The sequence below is a fragment of the Neopsephotus bourkii genome, unplaced genomic scaffold (assembly GCF_033783945.1).
Source record: "Neopsephotus bourkii isolate Nb327-2 ecotype Australia unplaced genomic scaffold, CSIRO-AGI_Nbou_v1 NB_207, whole genome shotgun sequence".
In the NCBI taxonomy this organism is placed as follows: Eukaryota; Metazoa; Chordata; class Aves; order Psittaciformes; family Psittacidae; genus Neopsephotus; species Neopsephotus bourkii.
In genome coordinates this window covers 127,448-145,811 of record NW_026900719.1, presented here as the reverse complement: position 1 = coordinate 145,811, position 18,364 = coordinate 127,448, and the positions used below count along the sequence as shown (strand labels likewise).

The following is an 18,364-nucleotide window of genomic DNA, read 5'->3' as shown; positions in this document are numbered from 1 at the left end:
TGTAGCGTAGCGGTCTGCCAACATCACTGGCCATTCCCACTTCTTTCTTCATTGGTCAGGCCATGCTTTTATACGACTAGTGAGGTTTTACCCTTTCCCCAAAGGTACAGAAGCTGCAGCCACTCCTGAATAATGCAACCAGAGACTCTGAGACATCATTTTCTCCTTAATGTTATGTAAACTATGGCTTATTCCCAAAGCTTTAATTTCTAGTTCAGATGCCCTGAAAAGAATATGCCTCCAGGGAAAAGGTGTACTTTGAGAGACAGAGCCAAGATAAAAGGCAGGATAAGCCTCAAGGGATGACTGGGGATAATCCCAGTCTCCAGCTCTGGGAAAACACCTCTAGACAGACTGCTAGCACCAGAGAACTGCCCAATCTAGGGCAATTGATCATGCAAGGAATTTGACTGCTAGACACCCCTGAGGCAGCAGATGATGGTGCAACAATCAATAGAAATGACTTCATCTCTAATTCACCCAAATCAAGAGGACTCTTGAGAGAAGGACTTTCCATAAGAGCCAGTAGTGATAGGACAAGGGGTAATAGTAAATCTACCCTGACCCTGAAAGAGGGTAGATTTAGATTAGATATTAGGAAGAAATTATTTACTGTGAGGGTGATGAGGCACTGAACACTCTGAGGTTGGCCAGACAAGTGCCTGCCTGATGCCTGCCAGTGTTCAAGGCCATGTTGGATGCATCTTTAAGCAACGTGGTCTAGTGGAAGGTGTCCCTACCCGTGGCAGGGTGGTTGGAAATGGATTCCAAGACAGACCATTCTGTGATTCTGTGACTTCTGCTGTCAGAGTACGGTAATGCCTTCCAACCCACTGTTCACACATGGCACGCATATGTTCTGTCTAAGAAAGGCAACACCAGCACGTGCAAGCTGTGAAATCTAGCATTCAGAAAGTTTAGGTGTTTGAGGACTAAGGCTGCTCATGCAACTGCAGTTTGGACTCCTTCTGCTAAAGGTTTTTTGATGGCAGCCTTAATTATTTGATCAGATAAGGACCTTCCCTACAGAACTGCTGTGAACAGTCAGTGCTGTTAGTTGCAGTGTAGCTCTTTCTGTCTGCTGAAAATTGAAGGTACTCCTTAGTGCTCCACCAGTCTCAATGTGAGATTGAGATTGCTTCCTGTAAGCAACCCATTTTTGTGATAAGGACAATCTTCAGGCAAACACAGGAAGTTCTACTACGAAAAAAAAAAAGTGTCAGGAGCATTTTAATTTTTAAGGATTTATTAAGAGGGAGGCACAGGCAATGGGGTCAGTCTCTCAGCCATGTCAGTCTCTCATCTTAGGCTAAGAAAGTGGGGGTCTTCAGCTTGTAGAAGAGAAGGCTGTGTGGAGACCTCATAGCAGCCTTCAAGTATCTGAAGGGGGGGGGGGTATACGGATGCTGGGGTTGGACTATTCATTAGAGACTGTAGTGATAGGACAAGGGGTAACGGGTTAACACTTAAACATGGGAAGTTAGATTGGATATAAGAAAAAAGTTCTTTCCTGTGAGGGTGGTGAGGCACTGGAATGGGTTGCCCAAGGAAGCTTTGAATGCTCCATCCCTGGCGGTGTTCAAGGCCAGGTTGGACAGAGCCCTGGGTGACGTGGTTTAGTGTGAGGTGTCCCTGCCATGGCAGGAGGGTTGGAACATGATGATCTTAAGGTCCTTTCCAACCCTAACTATTCTATGATTCTATGTCTTCACTTTAGAAAACCAGCACGGCTCCACTGTAAATCATAGTTACCTTAGCTGTCAGATTTAAACCGATAGGTGTCATGTACAGGTACAAACAACTCACGATAAATATCCTAAGTGTCTACCATGACTGCAAAACACTGCCTGTATCACAGTGTGCTAGAGGCTTTTTCCAGGGAGGAAAACCAGCATGCAGCTGACAGCTGTTCCCTTGCTGAGCAAATGCTTCTTCACAGGCACTGCCACCCTGGGCTAGCTATTTCAAAAAGAAGACAGGGGGCCTTCATCAGAGTTGATTATTGCCAGAAAGAATAAGCTGCAGCCTTATTTCCCCCTTAGCCTGATTTATAAGGCTTTTTCTATTGCCATTTGTTTGCTTGTTTTCCACTGGCCTGGCAAAGCTTGGCAAGCTCAGCGAGGTGGGAAGAAGGGGCTCATTATTTTGTACTTGAGCTTGGTGTTGCTCTCCCACCACTTTTTCCATACACTTCTATAGACTACACTGGATTTGCATGCGATCAGAATTTCTTTTGCAACTTACTTTTTACCTCTGTGTGGCTGTGTCTCTATTTGCAGGGCCAGAGAGCATGCCACACTGAAGTGTGGAGATGTGAATGAACGTACTCCACTTGATGGAGCTCAGCACACTGCAGTATAGCAAGCGACCACTCAGCCCAAGGGAATGAACTTTTCCCTAGCAGCCTAGGTTTTGGGCAGGCTCATTGCCCCACCAAAAAGTAAGTCAGTTCAGTCACTGATACAAAAAAAGAAAATATTTAAATTGAGGGTTCTTTCAATTTTCAGAATATTGCTGACTGCTGCATCTTCTCTCTCCCTCCCTCCCCCCTGATGTTTTGCTCAATTTTCTACCGGGCTCTCAGAGGAGAGATTGTAACCATGCAGAACAACATAAATAAGAAATTATAGTTGTAAGTGGAAGACAGCAATCCAAACCCAAGAAAAGAGCCATTCTGGTGAAGATGGGAGATGAAATGTCAGTTTTCCAGCATCATCCCATAGATACCACAGGACAGCAAGAACACAAACCTATCTTTAATGCCCTGCTGCAAATCCAGTGTCAATTGCAAGAGCCCAAGCAAGCTTAGGGAGCACAAAAAGGGGTTTCCTTCACTTCTGCCAGGTTTTCAGCATATCTGCATCGCTGTGGTTACATTGCATAAAATACGAAAACAAGAACGCGCCACCAGATAGCAAATGCTCACTAGCATGGGGTTTTACCTGAAACGAATGGTAAGTTGCGCTGTGCCTCCAGTCCCATCTCAGGAGTCATTAAAAATAAAGAGATGAGAGACATTCACCCAGCAATTACGGAGCAGGGTTTACCACGTCCTCTTGAAGCTCATGTTGAGACATTTTGGTGAATTGAGGCCACGGGGGTGGCTGTGGAGGGCCTGGGCAGCCCTTGGGAGATGTGCACAAGCATGGGGGAGGGCGAAGGCACCCCAGTGGCTGCTTTCTGCCAGGTGGGCTGTGAGCTGTGGTCTATGGGGGGTGAGCTATGGCGGGTGAGCTGTGGACTTTGAGCTATGGGCTGTGAACTGTGGGCTGTAGCTGTGGGCTACAGCCGTGGGCTGTGAACTGTAACCTGTGAGCTGTGGGCTATGAGCTGTGAACTGTGTTATGGGCTGTGGGCTGTGAGCTGCGTCCTCTGAGCTATGGGCTGCAGCTGTGGGCTATGGGGTGTAAGCCGTGGGCTGTGAGCTATGGGCTGTGAACTGTGGGCTACAGCCTGTGAGCTGTGACCTGTGAGCTATGGGCTGTGAGCTGTGAACTGTGGGCTGTATCTGTGGGCTGTGAGCTGTAAGGTGGTACCTGCGTGGGGCTGGGGCCGGGGGTCGCGGGAAGCCGCAAGCGGGGCAGGCCACCGCGCACCCCTTTGGCGGTGGTCCCAACGGGAGGGCTCAGTGCTGCCGCGGCTCTGCCGGGGACGGGGCTGGGGACGACCCTCACCACAGCCCCCACGCACTGCTCCCCTACCTCATCCCCAAACACCCTCCCGCTCCGTCCCCTCTCGCACCCCGCAGTCCCTCCGGCACCGCCCGCCCCCGGGGCCGGCTCCCCGCGCCGCCTCCCCCGCTCCCCTCCGCTCCTCTCCGCTCCGCCGCCGGCAGCCGCGCAGCAGCCCGCGGGCGGCCGCGCAGGAAGCGGGCTCGGCCGTCGCCTCCCCGCCGCCGTCGCCGCTGCCGCCATGGCGGTGCGGAGCCGCGGCGCTTGGCGGCGGCTATTGCTGCTGCTGCTCCTGGCCGGCTCCGCCGCCAGCCCGGCGGAGGAGGGCGGCGGGCGGCGGGAGGCGGGCGGCGGGGAGCACGGCGAGGAGGCGGCGCGGTCTCATCACGATTCCTCGTACGGCACCTTCGCCAGCGAGTTCTACGACCTGCGCTACCTCTCCGAAGAAGGTGCGGCGGGCGGGGGCAGGCGGCGGACGGGCGAGCCCGGCGCGGGGAGGGGAGGCTGGGCTGGGGCGAGTAGTGGTGGCGGCACGTTGTTCAGCACGAAGGCCAGCGCCCGCCGCCATCTTCCGCCCGGGCGGCCGTCAGCCCTGCCGCTCAGGCACCGGGTCCAAGAACGGCACCGGAAGGCAGACCTGGGTGTCTTACCCTACGGCCGGGTCCTCCGCAGGGCTAATGGCTCGCTCTCCTCCGGGCTGCGGCGCAGCGGCACCCCCGGGCCCGGGCATCTGTCTCACCGGGCGGGTGCTGGGCAGTTCAGGCCGGGAGGCAGAGCCGCGGGCTGCGGGGCTGTGGCAGGAGCAGGCGGCCCTGGGGGCTGGAGGCCGGGGACCCGGGGCCAGAGACCGGGGATCGGGGGCCAGGCTCTTTCCGCTTTCCGCTGTGCGGGGCCAGCCGGCAAGGTCTCGCTTTTCGAGGTGTAAACCCTCTCCTGAAAAGCTTTCCGGGCTGCTTAGCTGAGAGGAGTCCTGGGTTCTGTGGGTTCAGAATGCTGTGTGATGTCCTGAGTGACAGCAAACGCAGTAGTCGTGGGTTTTGCGGTGGGTTTCTTTTGAATTTGCAAATGGCAGTCTTAAAACTCCAGTTTTGTGGCTGGGCTGCACTGAAAACCAACTGCTCGATGCATCTGACAAAGAAGAAGTTGAGAAGGTAGGATGTCCCGTGGCTGTTCTTTCAGTGATGCTCTGCTACAGGCTGCTGCAAAGTTTTGAGAACTTAATATATTTATGCTGCATAATTTACCCAGGCCCCTGATGCAGCTCATGGAGGCTGTAATTTACAGTTTACAGCATACTTTCTGTCTCCATTGGCATTGTCAGAAATCTAGGAAAACGAATCAATGCTCCCAGATGCCTAAAACTGTAGTTTAAATGTTTGTTTGTCGATGCTGCAGCTAACCAAAGTATTTATTTTCTATTTAGTGAAACACTTTCAGAGGACTTTTTAGTTTCAGAACTAGGATTTTGGTTTTCAGTTGGCTAAGTAAAAGAACATCCCGTTAAAATACCTGTGTTCATGCAACAGACAACCTTCTGCAAGCCAAGACAGAAAAGGTCTATTTGCAAATGTTCACGCTTTCTCTTTGGTCTACTATTATACATCAGGCAGGGGATTGCTTGGAATCATAGCTCTGATTGTCTGGCTTTTCTGGGTCTTCCTTCACAAGCAATGGCAGACAATTCCCAGTTTTGATACTTCTTTACCTTTTATTGCAGTGTGTGTTTGATTTTACTTCCTAGTGTAAGATGTGTTGTAAGATCTTTTCTGTATCCATTCCTACAGCTCTGATTCTGGTCCCTTGCATTTATACTTAATACTGTCATTTTATGGCTAAGGCCTCAGATTGAGTGGCTTATGGATTTCCTAGGGGGACTTAATGATCTTGGTGATCTTAAAGGTCTGCTTTTGGTTGGACTTGGGGATATTAAAGGTCTTTTACAACCTAGTTGATTCTATGATTCAATGACTAAGAGCAGAGTGGAGATCCCTCATTGTTAATTGACTGCACTACTCTGATTCTGCTTCCTTGAGTTAACTTTTACCTTCAGTATAGCAAAGCCATGCTGTAGCATCCTTGTTCCTTCTTGATGAATGTAGGAAATCTGAGAAAAAATTTTGTTTTCAGTTATCGGTGTTGCTTTGCTACCTGGATCCAGGCCCATCTGGGCTAAGGACTGTGCATGTGACAAAATGGTCCCATATCTGAACAGTTCAGTGTTCAGCAGACAAAGTAAATGCTGTTGAAAGCCTTTCTCTTTAGTGTTATTACTTTTTGTTCCTTCCATTTTATTTAGCAATGATTTATTCTGATTATGCAGGCTACCCTTTCCCTACTGCTCCTCCTGTGGATCCATTTGCAAAGATCAGAGTAGATGACTGTGGAAAAACCAAGGGATGCTTCAGGTCAGTCTGAGATTCGATGATCAGAGTGCAGATACCTTTATGTGTGCAAATGATGACCAATTGCATTGGAGACTGGTAAATGTTCCATCTTAATTTTAATAAATGTTTATTACCTAAGAACATACTTTGTAGAAATAGACAATATTATTTGAGGAAACTCTATTATTTAAGGATATACATCATACTTGTGGACCTACAGCTATTTCATGTTTCTTGTGTTTTCATGAAGCACTTACAAAACTGGGGCTAGGAAGGTCAACAGGATAATAGAACCTGTAACTAATGGCTTGCCATGCTGTTTAAATACTATACAGTCTTACACTAAAGGAGTAAAAATTGCAAACAGTTGATGGTACTCTGTGTTTAGCATAATATAACATGTTTTATTGCCATTATACCAAAATGCATTCTTCTATTTTATTACACAAGTGTAATTAAATTCCATAGCAGAAAATTGTAAGGAAAAGTGACATGTATTTCCAATTCTGTTTAGGTATGGTAAACCTGGATGCAATGCGGAGACTTGTGACTACTTTCTAAGTTACCGTAGAATAGGAGCTGATGTTGAATTTGAGTTGAGTGCTGATACTGATGGCTGGGTGGCGGTGGGATTTTCTTCAGACAAGAAAATGGTAAGACATGTACAGTTCTTGCTGTTGACAGTGTGCATGCTTTTATTTGCTAGGCTATAAATGGTTTATATTTGATCTGTTAGAGCATATAAAGAAAAACAGACTTACTGAAAACAAGGCACTGTTTGGTAACCACCCTGGGAGCAGAAGCCAGGCTTACTGCTTCCCAGAAAATTGCTGCATCCTTCCTAAAATGTCCTTTCCCTTCTTCTGTGAGAAGTACAACATTCAGTAGTGCTGTTCAGTATCAGTTCAGCTCTGGATGTCTGAATGTTACTTGATTTTTACCTTTTTATTAGAGAAGTCCCCAGGGATAAGCCATTTCATGTGGAAATATCCTGTCCTGCTTTATATCAGCATTACTTGGACAAAAGGCACATCAGAAACTAAATAGCAAATAATTTTATTCTTCAGTAAATCAGCTGACTTTCAGTGGTATAAATGTGACTTTTGCTGTTAAGCTCTGGAAATAGTTTTGTTTCTTTGTTTCTTTTTGTTTCTTTTGTTTACCTGTGTGTTGTTCCAGGGAAGCTACCAATGTGTCACAAAATGATTCCTGCTAATTTAAACATAGGTACTCTAGAAAACAGTCTTGTTAAAATCTCTTCTGTCTCTCTTGAATTTTATGTGGTTTGGTTTTATGCTTATTCCTGTACTTACTTTGTCATTCAAAAACTTCACTTTTCATTGTGTTTCAGTAAGCAAAACAGGAGCTTGTACTGTCTGAAGTTTAACAACATGAGCAATAGACAACTTAGGCAAAGATGTTTTGTCTATGATCCTTGGTAAAATATTTAGGATTAAAATGCAGCTCACAATGTAGGTGCTCGTACACAGAAACACTACTGAGTATATAAAACAATATTGAGTCTATGTCCTAAGTCACAAGTCAGAGGACAGCACTGTTTCTTGCACAGTTGTAAGCAGTAGTCAGAAAAACACTCTGAGGGCAGGTGCTTTTCGGTCCTTACAATATATGTTTTATTGTGAGACTGTAAATAAGCAAAATAAAGGTAGAAGTCTAATGTGTCATGAAGAACGATTCATCACAAGAAGCAGTTCGTGTTTTTAATGTCGTGAGGAACAGTTTTACAACCAAATTTTGGGAGGATTTCAGATGCCTGGAAATGCAAGTACTCACCAGGGTTTTCAAAGCAGCTCAACACCTTTAAGTAATTTTCCCCATGGCATCAGAGATCGTGTAACAGGTTTGTAACTGATACACCTGCAGCAGATCCAGGGTCTCACTGCCTGCATCTCACCAGCCACTTGGAAAGCAGGTATTTCCTTTTGTCCCAGACACAGCAACCAGCATGTTAGGTCTCAGCTTCTGGTAAGAAGAATAAAGTAAGTGTAAAGTAAAAGGTTTTGCTTCCAAATTTGCTGCCTGTGTGCTCTAATGCCCACCAGTCAGCTGGACTAAAACAACCAGCATCTCTCTTCCTGTCTTTTCCCCCTGCTGACTTCTTCCTTTTTCATAACTTCCAGGATGTTTTGGTGTCCTTGGATGTGCAGGTTTTAATGGTAAAATGACACTGGGTCAAACCAGCTGAGCTGTGGGAAGTGGGCTGTGCTTTGGAGGCCCTGATCAAAATGGTGTGGCCTGGATAGCTATAGGAATTTAGGAAAAAAAACTATTTTGTGTCCTTAATAGATTTTTTTAAAGGTCTGTGACCTATTTCTTTGTCTCAGATAACGTTATGCTTTTCCACTTGCAGGCTTTTGTGCCCAGGCAGGATTTTGTAATGTCATTCTGTTAGCTGAGATTCAGAATACTTTTTTCTTTCCTTTTAGAAAAAACCTTTCCTTGTTTTTTCCTATTGAAAACAGATTTATTTTTTCCTCTTTGTACTTAGGAATGAGGGATTTGTGCTCAGATGTATAAAGCTTAAACTCGGAGAAAGTTATGGAGGGTAAGGATAGGCTTCAGACAGAAGATAGGAAGATTGAGGTGCAGAAATTGTTTTGAGCATGTGTTTTACCTAGTTGTCCCCTTTTTCTTTCACTTTTGGCACATCTTTCACAAATCCACATAGAAATATTCCCAAATTGATGAAATACACCCTTTTCCTGTCCTTTCCTGATACAAAAGAGCTGAGAGATGATCACACTAGCAAGCATCATACCTATCATCAACATGACACATTAGAAAGATCAGTATTGGAGAAGTAGGGCCTGTATTTAATATGGGACTGATACCTGGATAGTAAGGGTAAGTAAATATTACTATTTACTTTGCGTCTTTCAATCTGACCAAAGACCCATGGTTAAGGAAACAAGTATTTGTGTAATATAACTTAGAGGGAATGAGAGCCCCAGATCTTGACAAGTTTTAAATAATTAAAATTATGTACGTATATGAAGAAATGCTTTGTGACACTTCTGTTTTCCTTCTACCAATGTGTACTATGTAGGGAGGAGACGATGTCATGGCTTGCGTTCATGATGATAATGGAAGAGTCCGAATACAGCACTTCTATAATGTTGGTCAGTGGGCTAAAGAAATCCAGAGGAATCCTGCTAGAGATGAAGAAGGGGTTTTTGAAAACAATCGTGTGACATGTCGATTCAAGCGTCCAGTGTATGTTCCCCGAGAGGAAACCATTGTAGATCTTCACTTGAGTTGGTACTATCTGTTTGCTTGGGGTCCAGCAATTCAAGGTAAGTTGATTTCTGTGTTACTGGCAGCACTGAGGTGCCAAAACTGATAAATGTCTTTTAGTTACATTATTCTTACTAGATACCCTTTTTGTTAATGAACTAAAATTCTGGCACCATGAAGCTTGAAAATAGATAAAAAGGAAGACAAGGTAAATAACAGAGTCTTACATGTCATGTTTTCTTGACTATATAGTTATTATGCCCACTCCCCAAAGCTAAATTTAGAAGAACTTCATAACTAGAAATTTGGAATTCCTTTGAATGATATTTATAATTTACTTGAATTTCATTTGTTTTATTCAGATGTTTAATTCCTGAAAACATATAAATGACCCTGCTTACTGTAATATTGCATGCTTTGGGTTCGAAAATTACTTGGCTGTCTACCTGTTTCTTTGGTAGAGTTATAGAAAAAATGCACCTGATGTTATTTCTTTTTGCCCTTACCTGTTAAAGGTTCTATAACCCGTCATGATATAGACTCACCACCTGTATCAGAGCACGTTGTCAGTATTTACAAGTATGAAGATATTTTCATGCCATCAGCTGCCTATCAGACCTTCTCTTCTCCATTCTGCTTGCTCCTCATTGTTGCACTGACCTTTTATTTATTGATGGGAACTCCATGACTATGGAAAACAACAAGAATTTGTCAGTGGAAAATCCTCAGGATGGACGGCTATATGGATGGACAATGCATTTTTCTATTGGAATTTATATCACACCACCACCCTCATCTAGCTGCTTTTGAACATAGTTAGCTTCTCAGAAGAATGAAATAACCATCTCGTTTGAGTGGCAAAGTGGTGACAAATCATTTAACAATAATCAGTGAACACATAGGAGAATATTTTCAGTGTTGTGACTACTTGCTTAAAGAAAAGGAGACTTGTAAAATCAACGTGCGTGTGTGTATGTGTGCTTGGGAGGCGTGTCTGTATGCGTGTTTAGGAGAATTTAGTGATGGACATCTTATCACATAACAAAATTGCCTTCCAAATTGCTCCCAAAAGCGAATTTGGGAAAACATTCTAATGCTGTTTGGTACTTCTGGAGCAGACAGCACAACTCCAAATGCTTTTTCTGAACTTGAGATCTGGATACTGACACAGCAGCATAAAACATGCCCTTCAATAATGGACAGTTCTCCCAGGTGTTTTTTTATATCTGTCAAGGTTCATGTGACCTGGTACTTTACAAAACTAAATTTGCATAATCAAGCATTAACATGATTTTTTTCAATGGAAAAAAGGTGACAAATGTCTTGCTTTATTATGATAGTGTTTAAACAGCCTTCTTGAAAGAAATGGATACTTCTTTTCTGAGTGATATAAAGTTATTTAAACAAGGGGAAGGGAGAATACAGTAATGAAAATTTTCCATACATAGGTGAACCACATGTAAAACATACAGAATATAGAAGATCCCGACAAGCTACAGATTAAATCTCAATAGATTAAATCAATTTTTCTCTTTTTATGAAAAAAACCCAAACAAAACCAAACAGTGATTTTGCTGACATGTAAATATATTTTTAAGCAGTCATGTAATAGTATGAAGAAATCTGTTTTTCTGTGTTGTATGCCTGTATATCCTGTTCATGTTAAGGTTGAATATGAGCAGCTGATGTTAACTTACATAGAAATGGAAATACAATTGTGATTATTTGTAAGGAAATATAGGGATTAATAAGAAGAGCAGTAGCTTTAGTTTCACCAAACCATTGCTAAGAAGTAGTTACTATGAAAAAAAGGTGAGGTAAAGAGGAAATACATTAGACTTTTTTATCACTAATAAGTATTACAAAGATGAATGCTAAATATTACAAAGATGAATGCTAAATGTAATTATGAGCCACAGAATATTATGAAAAACTTTAAGTTCTTGTGGAGAGTTTCTGTTTTTCACCTAATAGGAAGTGTATGACACATCTACATGTAGCAGTCAAATATGTTTAGATAAAGTTGTTAATTCACTTCTCAACTTGCATTAAATTCTATTTAAATAGAATTAAAATTTAAATTGTGCCAAAGTTCTAATGAATGTGGTACGCCCGAGGACTCTGCAACATAGGATCTGGTACAGTATGTGATGGACCACCTTTCTATTATCATTGCTGCATACAGTGTAAAAAAATTAAATAGCTTTGCTGGGTTTGCATCATTATTCAAAGACTGAAGTTTGTAGACTAACATTTTTTTAGACTCAGCATTCTTCAAACCTATGCTTACAGTATATGAATTCAATTGAAAATGAATTTATCTCCATCACAAACACTTTATTCCACTTTCAAAAGAAAGATTGCCTAGCAATAACTACTTACATTGATGTCTTTAAGGATTTGTTCATTTAAAATTACTGGACTAGAGTTCAGGAGAGGGAAGAAAAATTCAGAATTAAGTGAATTTTACAAGTATATGTAATAGCTTTATTTAGTATAAATTACTTCTCTCAAGTAGGATAACATGCTTACCATCTGATGAAATCCGTAGCAGAGACAACTTAATAAGGAAGGTCTACTTTGGTCCATGATGGCTGTAAACATTAGCCTTAAGACTGGCTGAAGCAGATAGCTGAAGCCTGGATAAAGAGTTTTATATTCAGCAACCAGATGAAATGAAGAAATCACTAGGGCAAATTCTTTCTTCTTTGTGCTAATCTGTAGACAGCTGAGATAACTGTGATCTCTGAGAATGAACTGAACTATTTAAAGTAGCCTCAGGGTTTCTTTAGTTTATGGCCTTGTATTTACTATTTTAGTGTCAGGCATTTACCTGATTACCCACTAAAGGGCTAATGTAATAATTGTAAGGTACTGAAATGGGATAGAAACCCATTTTGGATCCTCTTTTCTTTAATACAGTGATGGATTTAGGATAACCTGATTGGACCTGGGTGCAGAGGTACATTAATGATGACAATGCTAACAGCAAGATACATGTGCAACACCCATAGAACTGCTTTCCGCTTACATGGAGTCAGACATGGTTAAAGTTCAGGCTCTAAATCAACAGTGAATTCAGAGTAGAGACAGAGCTGCTTAAGGATATATCTGCTGGAATGTAAAAACTATACTGTCTTCAGCTGTACCAGTGTTCTAAAGTAGAGCAGAAAATACATTTGCTTGTTTGGGTTTTTTTCCTTTTTCAGTTTACTTGTCAGTGTCTGTCTGGTGGTTTTGTCATCATAGTTTTCTGTTGAAGTATTACGAAAAATGTGCATTTCTCTAAAAACTTTCACCCAAGCTTTGAAGTACTTAATTAGCACCAATTAAGTATTTATAATCAAATGGGTGGAAATAAAAGGCCACAACAAGCAGCAAAACACTCTATTTGGCATTTCAGCTGATGGTTGAGTTTAGCACTGAGTTTCTGAGAGTTGATCTTCCGAGTAGGAAAAGCAGGAATATGATATTCAAGTTGATAAATGAAGAAGGTACAAGTGTTTAGAAATTTCTAGTTCAGAAAAAGTATGAAGAGAAAAAGGCATACAAGAAATGAAAAGGTTTTAACTCAGTAGTATTTAATTTTGTATGATATTTGTTAAGTCTTGAGTGGGCATAGTAACATCACGGAAGGTATTTTGGTTTTCATATGTTTGGGTGGATTTTTTTCTTTTCAGTATTGAAACCCAGGATTTGTCTTTGTTATAGAAAGCTACTACAAAATAACTTCCCTAAAAGCAATTTTGCAGTGATTATTACATTCCAAATAATTTTTTGGTTTTTTTTTTTTTCTAATTAACAGTGACCAATATAAAAAAGAGGGAAAGGCCACTTCTCGAAAAGGAGGCAGACGTTTCCTTCTCCAAATGAAATAGGTTTTAGGTTTTTTATGTGACTACTAGCAAGCAGCGGTTAAGGGCTTTAGCAATATGTTCTTTTTATTTTGAGAATTACTTGCTGCAGGGTGACCTAATACAGAAGCATAGAGTTTTGAAAGTGCATATTTAGAGTATGGTGTCCTTTTGAAACTCAACTTTGATTATTAATAAGAAAGACAATACTGGCGAAGACCACAAGATATTAATTAACATCCTCTAATAGGTTCTTTCCATGCACAGCTAAATCCAGTTGTGACCATCGCTTGTTACATTAACTATATTATCACCCTCTGCTCGCTCTGTCCATCTTGTCTAGAATGTTTTATACTTAAAATCTGTACATTACTTGGAGGTGAAATCAGGTGCTTATATTTGTGACAGTGACTACTGCATAGGGACCTTGTATTTTGACTGTAGTGTCTAACTGGTACTCTGCTACAAATACTAAGCTAGGCCTGAAATTACATTGATAAATAGGATAGGAAAGAAAGAATAATAAGTGGAGAGGTCAGGCTTTCAGAAAGTACTTTTTTTCTTTGCTGCAATTAAATAACTGTGTGCAATTTTATGTATAGGTGAGATACTCCTAGACACTGTTTGATCCCCTGCTTTTTTCCTTTTGCCCTCCCCCACAAATAATACAAAAAAAAAGCCTGATAATAGTTTTATTTGATTTTATAGCTGATTTGATAATGTCATTGGATACAGGGTGATGCTTGCTTCAAAGTTCCATTGCTGTAAAGGGAGTGCTCTAGTTTTGAAAGGGAACATATTGAGATGAGAAAAGTTTGAAATCTCTATGTGGCCTTTTTGTCCTTTCTGATTAGCTTTTCAATACTTGGGTAGAAAGAAAATAAACACTTGTGGCCTCCCTAATCTGAGGAAACATGCAGATTGGGATAAAAGTTTTCAAAGCTGTGTTTGGCACTGAGTCTTCCAGTCTTCAGCACAGCGATTAGAGAATAACTGGAGCATGGTCTACCTCAGTAAGCCCTCCAGACAGTGGACTTGAAGCTTGCCTGGGGCACCGTATTGGGTCTGAACCAAGAAGAGCTAGTTGGAACTAAATGATCTTTAAGGCCTCTTCCAACTCAACCCGTTCTATGATTCTTTTGCCAAACTGTGGATGGTGTTCTTATTGAGTGAGTACCATGCTCCTTGTCAGTAACTTGTGTCCCGTCCCTGTTTCTGCTTATGCCTTCTGTTACTTAATGAGGTAATAGTGAAAAGTCTTAGCCCAGCTGTGAAGAGGAGTTATTGGGTAAAGAAGGCTGACACACAGCTGTCTTGATGATTATCCAGGTCACAGTTAGAAATTTGTGTTGATGATACTCCAGTTGTCTGTAAGTAAATGACTGCTATAAATCTAAAGGAACACAAGCCTCCCTACTTTTTTTTTGCTGTCTTCTCCTTACTTTGTAATCCCTCCAATACATCAGACATTTACAAAGAAACAAGTTACTCTCCTTTTAGACAGTAGACCCTCTGTCTTGTCTTTCTGATCTCTTCTGTGTTCACTGGAAGTTTGCATGTGCCATACTCTAGAGGAAGAACTAAAATCTATGTGCCAACTTCATAACTTTAATTAGCATTTAAATTGCACTTTGTAATTCTACTTTTGCTGTTTCACCACAGTGATGTGTAGCAACTTTAACATTTCCAAACAGTTTTCCCAAGGAAAAGTATTGGGTAATACCTTTAGGAAAAGGAAATGTGTATTTTGCAGAATTATGAAAGTTCTAATAACACTTATTTTCAGAGATCTCTACTGTGAAAGTGCCAGTGTTTTATACAAAGTATAACTTTGTATAGACCCTTAAATTTATGATAGAAGTGGAAACACATTTAAATACTATAGTTGTTTCAGAGCTTCATGAAGCTGTGCATAAGTTTGCATGAATTGACATCCTGTTTCAAACCTAGCTCCACAGTGTGTAAGGAGTGGGCAAAGCAGGCTGAGTGCTACAAAGACAGGTAGCATTATTCGGTGACCTCAAATAATATGAGACAGAAGAGTGGAGAGACTGATAGTAAGGGTGAACAACAAGGAAGGGCTAATGGTTTGGGCACACTTCCTATTTTTGCATGAGTTTACATGTGGCAGAGCACATCTGGCACTCTTAATCATAAGCAAATATTATTTTATGTCAATAGAAGGAACAGTCTGTCTTTAATGAGAATTAAGCTGTTATGCAGGTCCTAGCTGTGTCAGGGCTGGTGTAGGCACGAGGTAAAACTATGATGCAAGATGGCTCCTATCAAACTCCAAGGTAAGAGCTAGAGGCTTGATCTTGCCTCCAGAGGTAAAAAAAACCTGCCCAGAACCCATAGGCAGTAGTGGCAGTCAGGTGCTGTGGAAAGTACCTGCTCACTGGCTATTTTACACACTTCTCACAGCAGTCTGAGTATCAAAAGATGGGAGCTATAAATCTTTTTCTTAACAGCTGTTGTTGTTCAGTATCTATCTTCTCTAGTTAAATTTTCATTATTGCTATTTCTGTAGCAGTGTGTTAGGATCTAGTACAGCACTCCCACAACCTGCCCAGCACAGACATGGATCAAACTGGAAGGTTTTAGAGAAGATCTCAATTTCCTGAGTAAAAAAATTAATTAAAAAATACATATTTTTTTTAACCATATGTCAACTTTTCACTTTTTTTTTTTAATTTTAGTTTTTCTGTAGCTATTTCTGTGGAATTTATATGTCAAAGTATCTGATTTTTTGCAGATAGAGAGTAAATTCTAGCTAAACCTTCCTTTTCTAAACCTATCTTATTAGTATGAAATAATCACTTTGGTATTTTTCATTTTATTCCTTTGATTTTTACAATAGGTTTGGTAAAATTATGTATGCTTGAACTTGGTTATTTAACTTATCTAATCTGGGCTCAGATAGTGAGGCAAAACCAGTGCAATTTTGAAATGTCAGGGAGGATGTGTGCAGCTTGTGGAGTTGATAGGTGTGAAAAAGCAGACTTAAAAGACATTACTTGCTTTGAAAATCTGTGACTTGACTTGGCAATAGCAACGAATCTGCTGTAAGGAAAGGGACAGATTTTTTTTCCTCTTGGATTGCCAAATAGTTTGAATTGCACTTACAGATTATCTCAGGCTTGAAGGGACCCATAACAATCATTGAGTCCCACTCCCTGCTCCATGCAGTACTGCCTAAAACTAACCCATATGATTAAGAGCATCATTGACACTCCTTGAACTCTGACAGGCTTGGTGGTGTGACCACTTTCCTGGGGAGCCTGTGCTAGTGACCAACCACCCTCTCAGTGAAGAATCTTTTCCTAATGGCCAATTGGAACTTTCCCTGACCAGCTGCACAGTCATTCACAACTGTTGCTTTCACCCTACTTCTGTGGTTCTTATCTAAATAGCAATGTTCTTTTAAACGGATGTGAGGTTGGGATACGTGCCGGCCTTCACAGCCTGTATTTTAGAACAGCTGCTGCTCTGTGTAGGCTTGTTTTGATCTGCAATTAGAGGCTGTTTAGGAATGTCCTTACAAGGTGAACTTTCATGTGGTGCTCATAAACTTTCTGCAAAGTTGTGCTCTTTAGAGAGTTGCAGAATTACTTGGTAGCAGCTCTTCTCTGAGCTGTTTCTAAATGATATTTACTCAAATCTGTTTACACTTTTCAACAAGTAATTGGATTTTCAAAAGTGCCAGGCAGGTGCAAATCTTTTATGGCTCCAATGCCTGCACAGGGCAGTGAATATTTTATGCCAACTAGTGATTGCAGCGCTTTGCCTGATTTAGTTTCATGTCTCCCCTCTAAGCTTGACATCATTCAGCTCAATTTCATAAGATGGTATTAGTAGAAGACTAAATAAAGGAACTTGAGTTGTATGCCAAGGAATAAAAATATTCTTGCTGATTTCTCATAGAAGTAATCTGCAAAGTTTAATAAAAAATATACTTCCCAGAATTAATATGTGGGTAATGCAGTTTTTCTGAAGGTATTTATGTGTGTGTATCTCTGAGAATTATACAAGAGAGTTTAAAACCAAAAGGATAGACTCTGCTTTGGAAACGAGAAGACAAAACACAAATCTACATGTTCCCTGACTCCTAGCTGATTTTGGGGAGGCAGAATGAATATATAGAAAGCTGAGAAGTTACCTGCTACAGTGTTATGTTTGTGGGTTTTATATGCTGACCTGTCACCTTCTTGGGTACAAAATGTAGCCTCACATTAGTCTTTTTACAGTATTATTTTCTAATTTTTTCCCCAAACAAGATGAAAAAAGGATGTTTGGTAAGTCAAGAAAATATTGCCATGTAGAGTATTAGTATAATAGGAAAGGAAGCACATATGTCATATTTAAATCTAGGTGGAAAAATATTTTAGTATTGGAACCCAAAATATGGTATCTGTTTCTGAAATACTGGACTACTCATGTATAAAACAGTGATTTCTTTTTAGTTGTTTTCAGAGATGTGAAACAAGTGATAAACACTGAAATAGAAAAAACTGGCACAATAGATCTTCTCTAAAGCTGGAAGTATCTGTCATTCAAGTCTTGACACAGAGAGCCGAAGATGAAATTCTAAACTGATTAGCTCATTAGAAAAATGAAATGGTGGGACCCTGATACTTGTGTGTGATGTCCCCATGCTTTACATAGGCAAATACACTTGTTAGAATATTTGAAGCATCATGAGTTCTGTTTAGGTTAAAACAGATGCCTGGTATGCCTTGATATTTCTGATTAATATATTCTGAGTTTGCTTTAACTTCTTTGCAAGTAAGCAGACTGTCATAACTATGTTAACTCTTGCCACTTGTTTTGTATTACAATAAATTTCATGGTTGAACCTGAAATGTCATCTCTATCTTTATCTATTTGTTAGCATTCTCAAGACTAATCCATAGATAAAACATACAAATAGGCAACTTGTAACTATCGTGTTAAGTGGTGTTCTACATGCTTTATGCGAGGCTCAGTTCTGTATGCCAGTACCTAGCATCCATGTGAAGTGAATGAGCATCTGGTTGGGTAGGAGTGCAGACCTGTGGTTTTCCAGTCCAGAAGTAACCATCAAACTTCTCTGTATTTAAGCACTAGTCTTTTCAGAAAAATAACACTGAATGAATATATAATGAAATTATGGTGACCTATGGGACTACTTTACAATCAGTGCATGCCCTAAAATACTGCT

At 41.1% G+C, this 18,364-nt stretch overlaps 1 protein-coding gene and 1 long non-coding RNA gene across 2 annotated transcripts in view; one reads left to right on the top strand and one right to left on the bottom strand.

Annotated features, from left to right (window-relative positions):
- The window catches only part of LOC133207420 (uncharacterized), a 35,211-nt gene extending 32,061 nt beyond the window's left edge, over positions 1 to 3,150 (bottom strand). Inside the window, exon 1 of the long non-coding RNA XR_009724040.1 lies at positions 2,943 to 3,150. This is a non-coding gene — a long non-coding RNA (uncharacterized LOC133207420). The remainder of the gene's footprint in view (positions 1 to 2,942) is intronic.
- Positions 3,151 to 3,904: 754 nt separating this feature from the next.
- FRRS1L (ferric chelate reductase 1 like) lies at positions 3,905 to 11,401 on the top strand. The gene is made up of 5 exons (XM_061344284.1): positions 3,905 to 4,120; positions 5,992 to 6,076; positions 6,570 to 6,708; positions 9,123 to 9,369; positions 9,826 to 11,401. Exons 1-5 carry the CDS (start codon positions 3,913 to 3,915, stop codon positions 9,996 to 9,998), a joined length of 852 nt encoding a protein of 283 aa, XP_061200268.1. The 5' UTR covers positions 3,905 to 3,912; the 3' UTR covers positions 9,999 to 11,401.
- The last annotated feature ends 6,963 nt before the right edge of the window (positions 11,402 to 18,364 follow it).

Excerpts from the sequence above, each read along its gene's own strand:
- FRRS1L (XM_061344284.1), top strand. The coding sequence starts at position 3,913 with ATGGCGGTGCGGAGCCGCGGCGCTTGGCGGCGGCTATTGCTGCTGCTG. Across the intron at positions 6,077-6,569 it reads AAAACCAAGGGATGCTTCAG|GTATGGTAAACCTGGATGCA; the intron begins GTCAGTCTGAGA and ends AATTCTGTTTAG. Across the intron at positions 9,370-9,825 it reads TTGGGGTCCAGCAATTCAAG|GTTCTATAACCCGTCATGAT; the intron begins GTAAGTTGATTT and ends TACCTGTTAAAG.